The sequence below is a fragment of the Oenanthe melanoleuca genome, chromosome 3 (assembly GCF_029582105.1).
Source record: "Oenanthe melanoleuca isolate GR-GAL-2019-014 chromosome 3, OMel1.0, whole genome shotgun sequence".
NCBI classification, from domain to species: domain Eukaryota; kingdom Metazoa; phylum Chordata; class Aves; order Passeriformes; family Muscicapidae; genus Oenanthe; species Oenanthe melanoleuca.
The window spans coordinates 33,348,955-33,368,896 of NC_079336.1; the positions used below are offsets into that span (position 1 = coordinate 33,348,955).

The 19,942-nt window shown below is 41.3% G+C and overlaps 1 protein-coding gene across 4 annotated transcripts in view; it reads right to left on the reverse strand.

The window, feature by feature from the left end:
- Positions 1 to 19,293, reverse strand: part of SYNCRIP (synaptotagmin binding cytoplasmic RNA interacting protein) — a 26,238-nt gene extending 6,945 nt beyond the window's left edge. For 2 of the 4 annotated variants that reach the window (XM_056486642.1, XM_056486640.1), the window contains exons 1-10: positions 18,898 to 19,231; positions 17,438 to 17,597; positions 16,443 to 16,561; positions 16,155 to 16,262; positions 14,303 to 14,416; positions 14,041 to 14,217; positions 8,956 to 9,091; positions 8,025 to 8,230; positions 2,739 to 2,888; positions 1,293 to 1,414 (exon numbers count right to left, since the gene is read on the reverse strand). In XM_056486642.1, coding sequence (XP_056342617.1) covers positions 1,293 to 1,414; positions 2,739 to 2,888; positions 8,025 to 8,230; positions 8,956 to 9,091; positions 14,041 to 14,217; positions 14,303 to 14,416; positions 16,155 to 16,262; positions 16,443 to 16,561; positions 17,438 to 17,585 — 1,280 coding nt within the window. In that variant the 5' untranslated portion in view covers positions 17,586 to 17,597; positions 18,898 to 19,231. Of the gene's footprint in view, positions 1 to 1,292; positions 1,415 to 2,738; positions 2,889 to 8,024; positions 8,231 to 8,955; positions 9,092 to 14,040; positions 14,218 to 14,302; positions 14,417 to 16,154; positions 16,263 to 16,442; positions 16,562 to 17,437; positions 17,598 to 18,897 lie in introns of all 4 variants that reach the window. The other 2 variants (XM_056486639.1, XM_056486641.1) reach the window with 2 other exon arrangements.
- Positions 19,294 to 19,942: the final 649 nt, after the last annotated feature.

The following is a 19,942-nucleotide window of genomic DNA, read 5'->3' on the forward strand; positions in this document are numbered from 1 at the left end:
CACGTGACAGAAGACTTCCAGCGTTATAAATACATGCATGCTACCCTGAAGTAGTAAAACTGGGTATAAGATAATCTGCATGAAGAGTTGGGTGGGGAGCAGGAAAATTCAGCATTATAACAAATTCAAGTGCATTTTAAAAATTTCTTTTTCATCTCTGGCGACAGGCCATTATTAGATTTTGAATACTGAGTTAGCAAATCTGTTTGTACACTGCAGTGAGAATGGTTTTTTTGTGATTACTCAAATTCAATGTGAGAAAGCTGATCTCCAGTCAGAGACAACACAACCATGCTGTTCTCACCATGAGAGGGAAACTGCCACTTCCAGCAGCCTTCTAAATTTTAATTATATGAACAGGTATTTATGGTGGCATTGCAAAGATACAGAATACACAGCAAGAAGTACAGCTGTATCAGCAAAAGATTTAAGCAGAACAGAAAAGGCCTACCTGGCACAGAAGAAAAGCTAAAGAAAAAGAAGAAATTCACTTCTTATAATAACACCAGATGCCCATGGAAGAACAAAAGGGCTAATAAAGTTATGAGAACTATAAGCAGGGCAAACTTAACCAATTCCATGTGTACAGTAGGTCACCATGTGGAGATCTCTATTAATCTTGCAACCTCACTATTCCATCTTCTTGGATGCTGCACAACAGCACTTCTAAGTTATTTTTGGAAGTAAGGTGGGGGAGGGAACATGGTTAAGAAAGCAAGAAGATATTGAAGAAGAAAAACTCATTAGAACATTAAGCAGAACACACCAGCAAGAAACTGCCTTATGTTTTGTTTTTAACCATGTTCAGCATTTACTACTGCAAGATCTCCATCAGTATGAGTTCATAAGCTTCATGGGCAGATGTATCTTCTGCAAGTGGCAAGAAAGAATATCAGGATCCTCCTTTTGCTGGGTACTTTACTAAAGAGGGGGTTTTGTATCAGTACTACTAAGCCTGCTGAGAGGAACACAATGCTAAATTCATCCTCATGATGTCACTGTAGAAATACAGGGAAATTTAGAATAAAAAGTGAGAAGTATGCATGTTTCGTGACCTTCAAAACAGTTCCTCCAGTGCTCTCACACTCAAATAAGCAGAGCACCCAAATTATCACTAAACACCACTATTAGATTTTTTGTGCAAACAAAAATGAATCCAACATTTTTCAGAGAAGCCAGAAAACCTGTGTACACTACAGTATACCTACTAAAATACCCAGACATTCTAATTTGACAAGATTGTACAAGTCTTTCAGAAGCAATACAACATAACTACATGCATTTACACTTACATCTGATTTTTAGCCGCTTGTCTCTGAGCTTTCCGTTCTTTCCTTTTTTGATCTGGTGGCTTAGCAAAAACAATTTCAATGTTTTCTCCCTCTAAATCTTTGCCATTCATTTCTTCCATTGCCTGAAGGAATTAACCAGACTTTAAATATACTTCCAAGCATATCTGAAGTTATTAATTTTGTTCTATCTTTTAGAGTATGCATTTTAAAATTTGTTATCCAGAGCTAAAGTAACAATACAAAGCTAAAAAAATTTAAACAGACAGCACGGTATTATGGGTTCCAGTTATGCATCTCTTCTGAATTTGGCTGTCAAACCCAGGATTTCATGTATCTGTTTAGAAGTCTTCTCCTCTGAACTGAAAGCAGGCTTCAGTCTTTGCAAGCTGTTACAATTAATGAAGTGGTAGAACTGTCCTCTGAAAGTGCACATTTTGTAATCCAGGAATAAATTCCTACTGTCAGCACACATGCAAACAGCACTAAAGCTGCTAGAGCTCAGTATATTCTGCTATCCCTTTATTTTACTTGTAGTAAGTATCACTTTTTCAACCAGAAACCAAAATTAAAGAGTCATTCTGATCACAAAGAAAAATCAAACCAACCAACCAATCACAAAAAATCCCAACTCCTCCCCAAATCCATACTACCACCTCCCCACAACCCTCTCCTCAAAAACATGCAAAACAAACAGCAAAGCATCAACTCCTCTGCTACCCTCCCTGCCATATACAATTCCCATGGGCCACAGTTATTACTACAATTTAATTTTAAGCAGAGGGATTCTAAAGATTCTACCACTTTTAGGGACTCTACACAGCTAAGCCCTGACAGGATATATCTTACTAAGACTCTTCCCATCATCTTCCTGAGCATCTGCTTTAAGACATATGGATATGTAAGAAAAACTGAATCCCCTTCTATCCTGCATCCACCCACAGAACAAAAAAGAATGAATACACTACAAGCAGGAGGAGAATTATACTTTCCCTTCCTTAACAGCACATGACATAAAGACTGGGCTAGCAAAATCCAGGAATGACTATACTGTACTCATTTAAAAAAAAAAAAGAAAAAGGGTTTATTCCTGGAGTAACAAATAAAATCATTACCTAAGTTTTTATCACCTGCCCTAGAGAAACTGCTTTAGATTTCTACCAATTTGGTTAGAAGAGTCATTCAACTTCTGGCACTTGAGTTTCAAATGGTAACAACATTATTATCTTAAAAGCTCATCTGCAGAATTACTTAGGATAGGTGCATTTAAGATCCACTTTTCAAGCTAGAATTGCATCATGCTAGGAGGCACCCAAAGAGGACAAAGTTATCAGTGACAATGTGTTACCATTTCTCCAGACAAAGCTTTTACTCAAGTTAGAAGAAGCACACAGCTTCTAACAACACTACCTACAACACACACACACAGTTACAGTGCTCTTCACTTACCTTTACAGCACCATCCCGTTCATCAAAATGAATGAAAGCATAATCTTTTAGCTTCTTCACTCGCTCTAGCTTTCCAAATTGACTGAAGGCCTTTTCTAGAATCTCCTCTGTTACAGTATTGGCAAGATTGCGTACAAACAAAACTTTCACCTAAGGAATAAAAAAAAACAAAAAAACAAAAAACAAAACAAAAAAAAAAAAAACAAAAAAAAAAAAAAAAAAGAAAGCAAAAAAAAAACACAAAAAAACCCCAAACAAACAAAAAAAAAAAAAAAAAAAAAAAAAACAAACAAAAAAAAAAAAAAACAAACAAACAAAAAAGACTTAGCAGTATGATCTAATTTCAAAACACAAAATGATGTTTTGCAAGTTACTGCTATTGGCAGTACTGAAAAAACATCATTACATTTTTGTACAATATTTTATATACACATAAATGAATATGTACATTTAAATAGTCACAGAGAATGAGTAAGCACCAAAATTCCCTGACAGAAATATTTAATCTGTTACAAACATGATTACATAAGTATTAGTATCCTGAAAGCCAATCCAATTTGTGTTAGTATTTAAAAGGATCCTAGCAGCAGTTATCTTCAACCCAGAACACTACTAAACTTGAGAAAAAGTAACCAGAATTGGTTACACACAGAACAATTACTTATCAAAACATTTAATTGTTTAGACAGGCTTATGCTCAGTTATTTGCAGAACAGTCATCACTGTAATATCTAGGTCAGAGGTGACAGGCCTGCAGCTTTCAAGCTGCTTAACTTGTGGTTCCCATGCTATAACTACACCAAACACCTAATGTCAGGACTGTGCTTGCCTGAGGGGTTCTCAGTGACCTGAAGCCACCACTAAAAGACAGAACTGCAGACAGAGGGGGATACTAAGGCTGACACTGGCCAGTCACCATTCAGCTTTCTCAGAAGGCAAACTGTGCTGTTCCCTTGAGGAAGAGTGACCCCCAAACAACTCTGGAAGTTTATTCCCTCCCCTGGCTCGCTAAAGCAGGCAATACAACTTTTATGCTACACAAAGACGGCTCCGCAGCTTCTAAGATCAGAAAGGAGGGTAATCATCCAACTGTTGACTGCCTGACATGGACTAAATCATCAATATAAAGTTTCATCAATCACCAATGCATAGGATAAAGGAAAATCTAGAGCAGTCTGTCAAAGGCTTAAAACAAACCCTTACTTAACATAGCAGACAACATATCTAAAAACCAGGAATCCCCTATTAGCGACCCGACAGTATTGAAAGACTCATCCTTGTGTCCATGCCAGGGCTGCACTAATGACTGGACATGAGCATGTTTACATGACATCATCCATGTGTTCTCACAATTTACAGGACTCTTCAACTTGTTGAGAGGAGCTCCTTCCACATGCTGGCACCATGCCCTGACAGTTTAATCACCTCCTACTGCCAAGGAATGCTCAGTCTTACCTGCCTACAATTCAGCTGCCAAACAGCTGCAAGACCTGCAACTTCTGCTTACATCCCCTCTGCTCCTACTGGTTTCAAATTGATGACATCACATGAACACTGTGCATGGCAGCACTGACTCCTGACCCTGAAGGTCAACACAAATCACACAAGATGTGAAAGGACCAAGGAAAGCATGCTTCAATTTCTAAAGCAGAGCTGTACTCTACTCCCACCACATACAGGAATTCAAAAAACCCAGACACCCCTGTTGGAAGAACTGCTATGTAATTAACAAAAAACCACTAGGACAGATTTCCCTCAATCGGTCTCACTCACTAGCTGAACCAGGATACGATGCAGAATTTGGAAGAAGAGATACTAACTACAGACCATAATTCTAACCCAGTGTATCAACTCTAGATTTTGGCAATAGTTATCCTGCTGATTCTCAGGAGATCATAAAAGTGACAGCCAACTCCACAATGAACACTATTTCCCATTATGTATTAAGCTTCTACATGTCTTGATGGTAACAGCAACCTTTATTTATTGTAACCCGTACATAATAACCATTTTTAGTAAAATATCCTAACTGCTACCTTAACCTCATTCCATGGAAATGAATTACAGGAAATTTTTGTGACGCAACCAATGGGTTTGAAAACCACTAACTTTTAAACAAATGTTCTGTATTCTTGTTCTTCAGAAAAAGGATAAAAACTAAAACCTCACAAGGAACCCTAAGTAGCCTAATAAATCCATTATGACAGACATAATTAAAAACCAGAAAGAATAATCAATTTTTTAAAAGATGCACTAATATAGTATTTTTAAAGAAATAAAAAAGCAATTAATTTAAATTTTCCCAATGTAGACAAATCCATTAATCTCTAACAATTGAAATGTTTTAACACCTTTGCTCATGTTACTGATTAAAAGTGCAAGTGAATCAAAGATGATGTAAAAGCTATTAGGCATGTTTAAGCATAGGTTGAGAGAAGATGAAGCCATTTTTACTTCACTCAAGCCAGCTAAAAAGTGATGTAAGAGAAAAAACAGAAGCTCTCTTCATTAAAGCTCACACGTTATTACACCAAGAATCCATAAATACTCCTAACAAGCATATATCCAGGCATTTTGTTTTAAAGGCAGAACTCACATTTAAAGAGGTGCTGAAGACTAGACTATCCCAAAACTTCTGGTATCTGCACCTTTTCCTCCTCTTACCTACTACAGCACAAACACTTCAGGCCACAATCTCCAAGGGTTACTAGCCCTGTCTCTTGTCCTGTAATCTGCCAGACAGCCACAAGCATAAGACTTTATTGAGCTGCTTAACCTGCCACTCCAGAACGTCCTCTGCAGCCTCAGCCATCCTACAGAAATCAAGTAAAACATTAATAAATTTAGCTAGACTACAGGTGTAATGGGGAGCATAATGACACCTAGGAGAAATTAAACTATCAGCACAGCTGCTTGTGAAGTTGGAGAGAAGTCCACTTTGGACCAGAAGTCAGCACCTTAACTAATTATACTCTGATCTGTTAGTACAAGCACTAATCTCTTGTAGCACATCCATCTAGCTTCACCCCTCATCATGCTCAAGCTACTTTGTATTTAAGGTAACAGTCCATTTAAATGATAAGTATTTACTCACACAGTACTCTCCACAGCATTCTATCGGAAGGACTAGGGAAAAAAAAAACTCATGTAGACATTTCAGAAATTTAAATTAGTAGGTGTCCATATATTGATGAAGGGACATGACACTTCTGAAAGACTTAGAACACTGTTCACCTTCTGCCTACATATGTGAATTTGTCTTCCTTACAGCTTGCTCTTAATGGACTTGCTCTTCTAGCAGTCTTCTAGCAGTTTTCTCAAGAAAACTGATGACCAGATTATTATTCTGATAACAACAACCTACTTCTAGTTAGAGTTTCCTCCAGAGCCTTCTACCATAGCAATGTGCAAGATAACATGGGTCAATAGCTTTCCCTTTGCTCTGGACTGACAGTAATCAGAAGTAATGACAGTCAACCTGCAGCTCACATCCAGGAGTTTACTGACTGCAGCAACAGCTCTGCTGCTCTTTCTCTTAGGAGAAAGAGAGTAAGAACAGGAGAAAGAGAGCAAGAACAGAAAAAAAACATTACACTTAGAAAAGGGCCAGACACAGTCAGCTTCTGCACAGGTACAGCAGGTGGCCAAGAAAGACTGGAGCAGAGACTTTCCTTGTTCCAAGAATAAACTAAGGGACACAGCCAGTGAGGAAGGTCAGACACCAATGATCATCTCAGTTTTTGTCTTCAGACGCAAGCCAGAAGTTCTCTACTTTTTCAGTATTCTTATTCATAGAGCCTCACTTTTCTATACATCTTCAATCCAAGCTTCACATCCTATCTTTGGCATGTGGCAATAAGTGATTTTCTCCACGTTTTCTACATTTCTTTCCTTTATTTCCACGTTTCTTCTCTTTCCATGTCCCATTTCAAATACAAAACAATAGAAGATATTAACACATTAAAAAAAACAAACAACTATGATAAATGGGGCAAACCACAATCAAGCTTTAATTTCTTTAGCCTTTCACTCCACATACTCATAAACATACTTAGGAGAGATGCTTGATTATTGTTCCCTATCATTTCCTTTCCATCTATTTTGTTATATCAGCAGAAATTCCTGCTTATTTATTCTAACAGTTTGGTGGATTAGGTCTCTTCTCTTTTGAGCCAAGAAACTAAACATGCAGGCTGTCATACTTAGGAAGTGCCACCTTCCACAAATTTGACCTGCAAGACTCTTTCCCTGCTGCTGACAGTCTATCATGCTGGGCAAGAAAAATAAAGTCTGCAGACAAGACGGTCCAAAAGCTTCTGTAATACCTGTATTACAAAAGCAGCTTTTTCCCTAAAATGAGCCCCCACCCCAACCCTTTTCCCTTATGGCTCACCAAAGAGGAGATCCCAGCCAAGCTATCTTACTAGGTCCATCAAAGTAGGACTCCAGCAAGTGACGTGTCTCAGTTGAGAGTAAAAGCACAGACGAAAAGCAAGCAAAGAGAAAGAGATAAGGATATGGGCTAGCTAGGAGTTTCCATTAAATAACTCAGCTACACAACACAACTGAAAAAGACAAGGTCGAGCAATATCTGATGGGGGGGGGGGGGGGGGAAATCAGGTAGTTTGTTTCTGGTAAGATACCACGCACATATATCAAAGAACTGCTTCTACATACTTCAAAATGTTAACAGTCCAGACTTCAGCTTCACCTCAATATTCAAAGTCCAAAATCCTGCCAGTCTAGGTATAAAATGGAATTAACTCTCCCAAATTAAAAGTAACTACCAAGTTTCCAATACAAGCTAATTGCCTGACTTCTCAGAAGTAACTGCCCCTGGCAACTTTGAAAATACATTTGGGTACATTCGAACACTAACATGTTCTAATGCTGAAGTGATACAGTTCCGGATTTAAAAAGAATTAACATTACAGAACCAGTCTTATCTCTATTTCTGTCCTTCCGAATACCAGGATACAAAACCATTTTAACTCTAGGAGTCAACACCATCACTTCCAGGTAAAAAATTAGCTACATCATCCTATGTGTCATTTTGGCAAGAATTACATTCATTATTCAGCGTTGGGAACACAAAGTAATATAAGGCCATACAGAGTTTTAAAATCCACGTAATTTCTGAGGTATATTCATTTTTTATCATCACACCTACAACATCTCTGTCAGGAAGGCCAAAAGATGTCATTTAATTTTAGGCTAATCCCAGGAAATACCTAATTTGAAACAGAGCACTTTAAATGTCCTATGGTCCCCTTACAGCTTTATTACCTTTGCCATGACTTCAGGATCTGGGTCTTCTATAGGGTCAGCCCATTCCACTGTAACAACATTTCCCCAGACTTTCACTTTGCCACTCATTAACCTACGTCTGGCCTGAGCGGCAGTTTTGTGATCTTCATATTCAAGAAAGCAGAAACCCCGGTTCTTTTTCTTGTCATCAGGCTGATGATACAATATGACATCTGTAAGACCCTCTGAAAATAAATAAAATATTTATTTGTTACGCTTCCACTCCATTGATTTGCATTATGAAGTGCACTATCTGTAGCTATGGAAAAATATCCTCTCTCTAACTGAATGGAGGAGATTTAGGGGCAGCCAAAAGTTTTGCTTTGTCAATTCTCCTCTTAAACCCTGAAGTTGCAACACTTATTACTGTGTGTTTTGTCCATACTGTCTAAACAACATAAGATAAAAGTTGCATGACTTCAATACCTAAAAAGTTTATTGCCCCAAAGAACCTGAAGTCTATCATTCAGTAACAAAGTCATCAAACAGTACCTTTGCTGGTTCAAATTTTCTCAAAAAGAGATCCTTAAAATTTAAGAATTATAAAGCACAAAACCAGTTACATTCTTCAGCTTGCTTCAGTTTTGCCTTGAGAAGTTTTAAAACATCAATTAGTATTGAAATTATTAAACTTTTAATTCAAATTTCTTTGAACAGGTTTTTTCAACATTACACACTTACTCTACAGGTAGACCTTAGAACCACCCATCTAGTCTAACTACAAATATCTCAGCCCTCAGCAAAACAAAAGTTTTAAAAAAACCCAAACAAACCCCAACACATAATGTTGAGAAAAATGCTGAGTGGTCTCAGTTTGGTTTCATCATCATTCAACTATAAGCCAAGAGAAAGCTCATCACTGAACATATTTGACACTTTCCAGCTCCACAAAACCTACTTACTAACTCACCTGTTACTTTGCTGAATTCTTCAACAATTTGCTCCTTGGTTTTACTCTTAGGAATAGAGCCAACAAAAAGCCTATTATTGGCAACAGAAATGCATACACCAATGTGTTTTCCAGAACGAATTTCATGGTTGTTGTACTGCAAGAAAAAAGTTATTGGACAATCATCAGTTACAAATAATTTTCACTCCCCTTCTGGGGAAAACCCAGAATTGATCAACATATTAAATTTTTGCAGCTTAATGCATTTTTACAATGCATATTCAACTACTCTGAAGTATATCCACATTTTCTAAGGTAGTTTCACAATTTCAGCCAACAGTTATTCTTCCCTTCTTGCTCAAGTCTCTCAACGCTTATTTCTTTAGAGACTTTTTCATACAGAACCATGCAAGTCATCAAGAGCAAGGATTATCCCTTCACAACCACGCAGGAAAAAAAATGCAAGATCCTCTATAGGTTGTAGCTATAAAATCTTGATTTGTGTGTAATACAAGACATAAGAAGTCACAAATAAAGTCAGATTCCCTTCTGAAGTTCCACAGTTAACAAAAGAAAGAGAGTCATGATCAGGTCCTCTCCACAAAATGTTAAAAAGCAATTGGCAAATACTTTCCAAAGCATGTAAAGATAGTAAACAGCAAGAACAACTTTCTAATTACTTGAACTTCTAAGACTTCTGCTAAAAGACTTCATCCATAACATCTGGAAGATACCCTGAACAAGTCAGCAGTTTAAAGGGAAAAAAAAACCTATTACTATAGACATCTGCTGAGAAAATATCAAAAAATGCCTTTCATTGAGGTGCAGACACAGACATGCATCATCAAATTAAGCAGTAGGGAGGACAACTGCTGGTACATCAACCCACTTTGAACTGGAAGCCCTGCAACAGGTAGTTCTTTAGCTAAGAAAATGAATTTTCTGGTCAGCATCTTATTGCCAAGTAGCGGGACAGATTTTTAAAATTCCACCTAGCTATTTATTCTATGACTTATTTTGTGCTCAGTAGTAAATCTTACTACATAAGCTAGTTATCCTCCAGCCCATCGTGCATTTTGTGCAATAAAATCTGGGGGAAGATGTTTATTTATATTCATCTTGGGCAAACAAAAGCTCCACCACTGAAAATTTTTTAAGCTAGGTAACTGCACCAGGAATGAGCAAAATGAGCAAAACTCAAAATCATACAGGTGAAAAGGACCTCAAGTGACATCTTCACAACTAATTATGTCTCAAAACATAGCAGGAGACAACAAAGGACTTCTATCTTCATATCTGTTTCCCATGTGGCATAATTGATTTTAAAGGAGGAAACTGAAGTAGGAGCTACACTAGCTGCATAGGAAGACTATGTATATATATTATCATCACTAATAAACACACACATTAAAGAGATACATTACAGTAGCTAAAAAATGAAGTCTTCTAAAGAAGCACCTTTAAAGACGCTGACAGTTTGTTAGTTTGTGAAAGTGATTCTTTACTAACTGAACTGTACACTAGGAAACATTTCCTTACATCAGGAAGCTTTTTTACTGAGAGGGTACTCAAACACTGGAACAGGCTTCCTAGAGAGGCTGTCAGTGCCCCAAAGCTGTCACCATCTAAGAGAGGCATCTGGACAATGCCCTTGATGATCAGGATGAGAGCAATAATTTTGGTCAGCCATGAAATGGTCAGGCAGATAGACTAGATGATGATTGCAGGTCCCTTCCAAATGAAGTACTCTATTCTATATGGATAATAGAAAGCATTATCAAACTGTTCTTGCTGAAGTCTACCACCAAAGTTTGGCTACACATCTAATGCTGAAAGAGTCTCTCATACAAGTCAGTATGTTGTATCAGAGTAAAATTAACAAAGTAAAATTAATATTTTCTATCATATTGCAGTTCCACTCATAGTTTCTAGAAGTTTTTTTCATCCTACAATGTATTAACTGGTATTTTTCACTGAGTGTTTGTCTTTACACAGAAAAAACAGTCTTCAATTAGGTGTTCTCGACCACTGAGTTGGTGTTGTTTAGGTAAATAGTTTGCATACCATCTGCAAACTCAGATTAGACATAAAAAGGCTCAGATCATGATCTGGGTAAAGTGCCAAAACAGTCAGGCTACCAAAGTAGCTATGTCAGCATACTGCTTCCCCCTCCTGTCACCATGGAATCTGTGTCTGAAGTCAGTAGCAGAGATTGCCACCCTCTAGACAATGTAATAGTTTGGGTTTTTTCTCACTGGCTTATGTAAGAACTTACTAACAAGTCAAAATATGCAAAGTTCTGTCTTGTCACTTTACCGACTTAAATTTTCTCTACCAATTTTAGTTTATTAGGAGCAAATGGCAAGTTGTACCTCCATGCATAGTTGGCAAACTGCCTAACTCACCTGTACTTCCACTCTGATCAAGTTTACACCTGTTCTAGTAAAAATACATAGAATGCTTTAATAGTTTTCAGTATGTTTTCCTATAAGCTTTACCTCAAGATTTTATTCTGTAGATATCTACAGTGACCTTAGTCACACAGAAATTTTCTGAAAAACTTTACTCTAGCAACCTCTTATGAAATAGGAAGGAGAATTGAACGTGTGTACAAAAGAGCACAACTGGAGTTGTAATTCTTAAACAGTATAAAGTAAAGATGTTAACAGGGGAAAAAATGACTGAGATTGAAAAAAAAAATCATACTTTGATAGTGAATGCTTGTGTGAACATCTGAGATGCCATTTTAACTTAACTGAATTAAATACTGGTCATATAAAAAGGAGAGAATTCCTTAAATTGTGTTTAAAATAGTTCTGGCTGTGCTTAAGACAAAAATGGAGTGATACTATGGTCTGATACTGAGAAGAATTACAGATTTGAAGAGTAATTAATTATAAGTGGCTTAAAAATGCATATGCATAAACAAAATCAAGACTGCAACCTTTTAAACTACAAGACTTTTTTTGTTAATGAATAAAGTAAGTCAGCATGAAGTATATCCAGAAGTTTTAGCTCAGTTTTACATAAAGTTGACTTACAGACTGTGGAAAATACATACAGCAGTCACACAAACACAAATTGTATGCAAAATATGTTACACCAACTCCAAGAGCCTGAAGACAGGTCAGTTCATTCTCTACTGCAGTTTCGGTATGGACAAAAAAAATACTGTCTCTTATTACTTAAAAGCCTACAGGCAATGCAGGGACTTTTAATATAATTTTTTCCAATATTGTCCTGAAAAGAAAAAAAAAAAAACAAAAAAAAAAAAACAAGCCTCTTGGAAAAAGACGGGAAATAACAGAAGAACCATTATCCCAAGGAGTCCAGAAAGCTGGGAAGTAAGTTGTATACACATGAGAAGATTATAGACAGTATCAAAAAGAACACTACCTGTTAAAATAATAGGTTATGAAAATGGCTAGGACCAAGTGTTCAGTGTTTTGAAGAGGTCTTTCAGCAGTATCTCGCATGCATGTGTAACTAATAAAAGTTATAGACCTACAATTTTCAACTGAGCTCAACAGGCACAATTTGCTAATACTCCTGCAAACCACTTCTAAATAATTTGGGAAATTTATACACCAAACTAGCCAGTCAACTATGGTTGGAATCACTCCAAAAAAACCTGACACATACCACAGAATCCAATTTAAGACTAAACCTACTTTCTAAGAGTTTAGCATAAAGGTTGAAAGACTGCTCCATCAACTGCAAGACTTCTCAGCTATTACCCTCAGCAGCTATTTAACTGACAAGCAGAACACAGTGTGCTTTTTTTCCTGCATATCAAAGACCAGACATAAAGGGACACCAAGTAGCTCCTTCCCTTGTATTGCTTAGCGGAAGACTCAGGCTAGGATCTGATGTTACTTTTCTGGAAACATGATTCAAATGACTTTCCAGAGCATGCTGACTTTAAGCAAAATACAGTTAAATGAAGAAAAATTGGCTTTTTTTCATTTATTAAGTGCCTCTGAGAACTTATCTGATTTGATACACTGTTTTGCTAAGTTTTAGGACTTAACTCTTAAGAGCTCACACATACTCTGAACAGCTAGGTTGACAATTAAAGCACAAAGAGAACACACCGTTATCCCCAGTATATCTGACTGCACACTGGAACAACCAACTGTTCTAATTTAAAAAGCTAATCAGTATACACCAGATTGGTTTTGTAATCCCACTTTCGCAGACACTTTTGTCACTTTCTCAGAACAAATTCCCATTATCAGCTTGATTTGTCTCCACCAATTGACTTATATTCCAATAGGTACCTTAGTTTAAGTTATACTTCATTACAAAGCAAGGTGTGTTACCCCTACTGTAGGAATACAGTATCAGCATACCCACCAAGTCATACCATACACTAATCTTGGCCATATCAGTGTCACGGTAACCAGCTCAAAAAACTCAAATTTAACCTAGCCAGGAAAATAAAGGTGCTGTGCAAGGATCAGGGTAGTGTTTCTCCCCACTCTCTTTTTTAATGATAGGTACTTCATGCACAAAACCTGAAAAGCTTATTAGGAATATACCATATCAAACTATTTCATGCCTCTGCATAAAACAGAGAGAATGCTCCTTAGGCTGGCAGGATTTATGATGTTCTCCTGTCAGCTGCAGCAAACAGAACTGACCTTCAGTGCTCAAAAGACATTTTTTCCCCACCTGAAGTATCTTATAAAATTCTGTGACTTTGAAGCACTTTTCCAGCATAGGCCCCCTGCTGGTGCAGAAACACATCAGGAGCCACAGACCAGCACTGCCCTTGTGCCACAGCAACTCCAACACCACTGCTCTCCAGAACTCACACAGATGCAGACAGCTCAGAAGTCACTACTGCTAACACAACTTTGGTTAATAATAAAGTGTCACCTAAGTGGACTAAACAGCAGTCCATCAGCTTTTTTTTTTTTTTCCCTGTCCCTAATGCAGTCAGCAAATATTTACATGCAATGAGGAAATAAATTTAACACCTAGTGGACATTTATGAAGTAATCTAAGAATGACAGTTTCACCTTAAGCATTTAAGCAGGAGGACAACTGCTTCTAAGCGAGCGTGTACTTTATCAAAGAAGAAAAAAATCCAAGAAAACTTACCAGTTTAACAGCTTCCTGAGCTGCCTCTTTAGTACAAAAAGTGACAAAAGCATATCCTCTGTTTAGACCAGTTAGTGGATCCATCATTAAGCGGAGATCCCATATAGGTCCAGCTTTCTCAAATAATGGAACAAGTTCATCTTCAAACAAGTCTCTCGGAATCTTGCCCACAAATATCTACAACACACATACAAAGCACTGTTTATAAAAAGTATTTCCAATAAGCAAGTCTACAGCTGCATAAACATCATCATCTTCTTACCTCTGTACCAACAGAAGGTTGCTGTCCTGAATATACAGACTCTGGAGGAGGTCCACCGTACTTCCTCTGTCCAGTAGTCACATCAAGAGTGTAGCCAGTTCTCTCCAACAGTGCCTTCGAGTAAGAAACTTAAAATTTTAAAATCACATATAAACTGAGCAAGTTTAGCGGCACTTCATTCACAGACAGACATGCTTCTAATTCCTTTTAAACTGTATTGCTTTGAAGGTCCCACAAACAAATCTACTGCTTGTACTTCAACAAGAAACTTGCCAAACATTTAACAGAATTATTAGGTAAAGAAACACTGAGAGAAAATTAAAAATTCACATCCAGTATTCCCAATTCCTTAATTTTCATTAAAAGAAAAAAAAAAAAAAAGACAAGTAGTATAATAGTGAGCTTCCCTTTAATTAGGGAGATCTTAGTCTGAGCCACTTCTTGTTTTGGCAAGTCCAATCCTGCAGATGTTTATGCACAAGAGTTCCCTGCACTTAATGAGATTACTCATAAGTGTGAAGTTAAAGAACACATGTTTAAGTGCTTACACCCCTAGAACATTGTACAGACTGCTACAGGTACCCAACTATCAAAGTGGTAATACTACTTCCTTTCTTTTATCATCCCCCCCCCCTTCAAATTCCTTGTGGGCTCATACAGGATCCCAGGATGACTAACCCTCACTAGAACCACTGCATGCAGTTATAGAGAAAGATATAGTTACAGACATACAACCAATTTAAAACGTCAGCTGACGTTCAGCATGCCAACACATTAGAAACTCCTCTGAAATTAACTCTTTCTTAATAATTTTCTACAAAGACAAATCAGCTCTACACCCAAAAGAAACTGCACATTAAACAAGCCCCACTATAGTCAAGAGTTAGCAATTTTACAACTACAAAATTGCAGTTATTTTAAATGCCATAGCCATCAGCAGTAAAAGCTATACTACTTGAAGTTATTAATCAAGTGCTCATAATATTGTTGTTTTATGTGGCAGTGACAAGAATTGTACCAGTTTTTTTTTTTTATTTATAATTAATGGCACCCCAGCCTCAAAGTCAAGAGAAAAAAGATTTTCTAATTTTACAGGGTACACAGTTATTTGTAATGATCATTTTGTACTAAATACATGAAGAATCAATGAAGAAAGATTCTCTGGAGTTTTTTTATGACATCACCTAAACATGCTTAGATGGTTTTCCTTCCCTTAAGCTTTGGTAAAGTTGCTAATCACAGTATTTTAAAATAAATCATCCTACGCCTAACTCTTGAGAAAGGAGTCTCTTGCTAGCAGCAGACACAATCAAAAAAATAATTTACCCCTTATTAAGACAGTTTGGGGCACAGTGATTATGTCATAAGAAGTGGGCTAAATCCTAAATCCATTACAATCTGTTTTTTCAGACATGTGGTATCTCCTCCCTATTGTGGAGCAGCTCTGAACTAAGGGGGCGGAGAGGAAACAACAACAAAAAAAACAGAACACAAAATACAATCAGCAGTAGCTGAACTTATGCATTTTGAGTAACTATGCTGACAAGTATGCACAAACATTTCACTGTGAAATAGAGTAACTGTCTCAGCAAGACATAGAGCAAACTGTGAAATCTTTCTCGCTTTTGTATGTTCAGCTCCAGCAAATAATGTATTAAACTTTCTACCTGAAAAGGAAGAAGTGCAAGACAAAACTGCAAGTGACAGCTTTCAACAATCACAAATATGACAAATAACCTCTAATAACCTTTCTAAGAAAAGCAGAGTCCCTAAACAACCAACATAACTACTGCAGTAACTCAGAAAAACAAACAACAGGTAGACCTCATAACTTTTATTTTTACCAACATACCTTAATTTTTGCCTCATCTGGTCCTTTGCTAGAATCTGCCACCTTGGTCCCCTGTTTTTCTCTCTGCCTGTATGTCTTCATGACTCCACATAAAAAGGCACTTTTGTTCTGCAAAAGATACAATCTTCAGTTCTGAAAACATGACAGGCTGGAATCTCATTTTACCTTGAACTAATACAGGGTTCACTTCACATATCACACATGGATCACTGAAGAGGCTCAGACCTCTGCCCAGAAAACTAACAGTTTATTCCCTCAACAATTATATTGTAAATTGCTTAATGTTACCTGAACATGTGAGAGATCACTGTCTTTAAACTGTTGAAGCACTGCCAGTGCACCTTCTTCATTGAATTCCTTTAAAGCTTCAATAGCTCTTTCATCTAGATCACTATGTGCAACTAGCCCTAGAGAAAAGAAAAAAAAATTACTAATTATATTTGGTCAGTAATCTTTGTAAAACCTCATGCAGCACCCCTAACACATTTCAGTGACCTCTAAATCAATTACCAATTAGAGTAAATTACTATGCCTAAAAAAACCATGTAGTTCTTTTGAAGTTAAATATTTAAGGGTACATAATCCTTTAATTAAAAGCAAAAAGATATAAGATTCAGAGTAAAAGTTGCTACATTTATGTGTTCATTTGACTTCTGCAAAACCCAGATGTTACTTGGGCGAAGTTTAATTTCAACATCCTGAAGCTGAATTCAGAGGAGTCTATCAAAACCTACCAAAGCCTGATAGTTTTTCTAGCAATGGTACCCTGGGGTACACTTCTAGAAGACTATAAATACAAATAAACTGCAGCACTAAAAATGACCACCACAATCCAAAAATCAAGCTTAAAAAATGCTATCTATTACCACATCTGAAAAAACCAATGCCATAACTTCTGCACCTATGAGCCCAAAGACCATGTCAGGAAGTACCACTTACACAAGAAGATGCATAACAAGGCTTGTTTCTTACAATTACCTACAATTACCACAAAAAATGCACAAAGACCACATCGCCTGCTCCTCCTAAAAATCATCTGTTGCCTATTCCAGCTGTTGCTCTTGGTCCCCTGCATACTTGTTCCTACCCCTCAGCCCAAGTAGCCTGGGACTTTCCTCTGCAAAATACTACACTAAATTGAAGTACTGAATCGAAAACATCCAGATTTGGTAAGACTGCAGTTCCCATACTTTTGGAAACCACAAAAAGTTGCTATTTTAGCCCAAAGACAGCAGAATCCAATGAAGTATTGCACGTGTGGTTTTGCAAGTCTTAGATCTTACCTGCAACGTAAATTTCATCTAGTTTTTCAGCAACTTTCTGTGGTAAACCAGCATCAAGCAATGTCTGGAAATGCTCAGAATGGGTAACTGCAGCAGAAGTATCCATAGGCTCTTCAGTACCATTCCCATTAACATGTTCAGTAGCCATGTTTCCAGATATCTGTTCAAATGCAATAAGCATCAAAATTAAACTAAATATATCCTCAGGCAGAACAATTCAAGTGATAATACATGCAACAAACTACCCTATTCTTTGAAAGTAATGGGAAAAAAATATAAAAAAATAGCAGGTCACCGCCCCGATACTTTTTTTTTTTTTTTTTTTTTAGTTTTGCAAGGCGCAGGAAATTCCTCAAAAGAAGCACTAACACAAAGGAAAGACCTAACACCACTGCCTGGGGGGGGTGGGGTAGCTTTCACTGCAGGTTTTACACAACCCAGACAGACACTGACTCACCTCCCCTCTCTCTAACACACTCCCTAAGACGCTCTGAACAAGTTAGAAATGGAGCAAAAAGGCAACGGCGGGGGTGGCAGGACAAGCAAACCTGCCACATGCCCCGCGATACCGTCACTGACACTCGCCGCCGCCTCCACCGCCCGCTGCAAACTCGCTGCCCCTCGGCGCACGCCGCCCCTCCAGGCCCCGGGCGCGGCCGGGATCCCTTCCCGCCTCCACTTCGGTGCCGGCCGGGCAAGCGAGAGGAACAAAGCGCCCTTCCCAGCCCGCACCCACCCACGGCGGCGGCGGCCATGAGCCCGATGGAAACACGTGCTCCGCGCGTTCAGATGTCCTACAACTTCCTCCAGTGACCGACTTCCCCCCCTCGCCGCCACACTCCCGCGGGAGGAGCGGCTCCCCCCCGCCCCGAGCCCCGGCCATTCCCCACCTCTCACCCTATTCCCCCCGGAGAGCGGGTTGCAACACCCCGGGCCCGATTTCACCACCCGGCCCGGAGCTCGCGGTGCCTCCCGGCCCCGCCGCCGCCTCCCGGCCGCACTCCCGTCCGGAACAATGCAAGGCCCCGTCTCGCAGCCAGGAAACGCCGCTGCCCATCGCCCACCGCCTCCCGACGTGACCGGGGCCACGCCAAACCCGTGCGGCCCCGCTCCCCGCGCACACGCCGGGCGCCGAGGCCGCGGTTCGCCGTCTGCCCCTCACGGGCAATGAATGGAGCGGCGGGACCGGCGGGACAATAAGGCGGGAGCCACGCGCCCCGCGCCGGCCCGGCTCGGGTGGTGCCCCGGCCGCCGCCGCCACGCCGGGGCCGCGCACCGGCCCGGCCGCCCGCCCGACAGCGGCGGCCACGAAGGCAGCGCCGGCAGCTCCTCCACCCATGGCGCGGCGCACCGGCCCCACGGCGCTGCAGGGCCCCAGCGTGCGCCTCCCGCCCTCCGCCGCCTCAGCGCGCTCTGCCACCCGGCCCGCTTCCACCCCGCCGGCGCCCGGCCGCCCTGACCTGTGTGTGCCTGCGCGGGGAGAACCGCCGTGTGCGAAGGGCCTCTCGGGGCGCGGGTCGCGGCTCGGCGTGCTGAGGCGCTGCCCCCGTTCCGCGCTCCCGCGGCGGTGTGTCCGGGCAGTGCTGCTGCTGGAGCTGGCGTAAAATGGCGGCCGCTCGAGCGCTCACGCCGCTGCTGCTGCTGCTGCTGCTGGCACCAGCCCCGGCCCCTTCCACTCCGCGAGGGGGGGGAGCGGGCGGAGGGCGGGCGGGAGCGGAGCGGCGCGGGGGGAGAGGGAAGAGAAGAGGAGGAGGAGGAGGAGGAGGCGCCGCCGCGCGCGCTGGCGCAGCCCCAAAACCCGGGGTCTCCCAGGCAGCTCCGCAAGGGTTATGCCGCCGAGCCCCGCCCGCGCGCGCGCGCCCGCGCTCCCCTCCGCTCGCCCCGGCGCGCGCTCCCCGCCCTCCCTGCGGAGCGGCGCGCGCCGCTCGCGCCCCGCGCTCCCCCCCTCCCTCGCCGCCTGCCTCCCGCGGGAAGCGCTGCCCTCGGGAGCCGCGGCGGGACGAGCCCCGTGCGCCGCCCGCCTGCACCTGTGCGGGCTCGGCGCCGGCGGAGCGGCCGCGGCCGGACCGGGATTGGGCGAGCGGCCGTTCCCACGGCGCGCAGGTGGCACAAAAGGGGGGGGACGGCGGCGGCGGCCGCGGGGGGGGCTGGGGGGAAAGTCCCGGCCCGCGGCGGGGAGGGGACGGAGGAGACAAAGCCACGCAGACAAAGGGAGGGGAGAGCCACGCTTTGTGTGGCTGCCGGCCAGGCGAGCCCGGCGGCGCTCGGCGCTCCCGCATTGGGGACGGGAGGCGCCTCGCCCCTGCCCTGAGGGGCGCAGCACCGGCCCCTCATGAGCCGCCGGCGGGGCAGAGCCGGGCCGGGAACGGAGCTCCCTTCAGCTCTGCGCGGAGCGGCCGGGCCCGGGGCGGGGGAAGGCGCTGAAAGCGGCAGGGACTGGGGCGGCGCGCAGCTCCAGCGCCGGAATTCCGCAGCACGGCCCCGGGAGCGGGGCCTTTGCCCCGC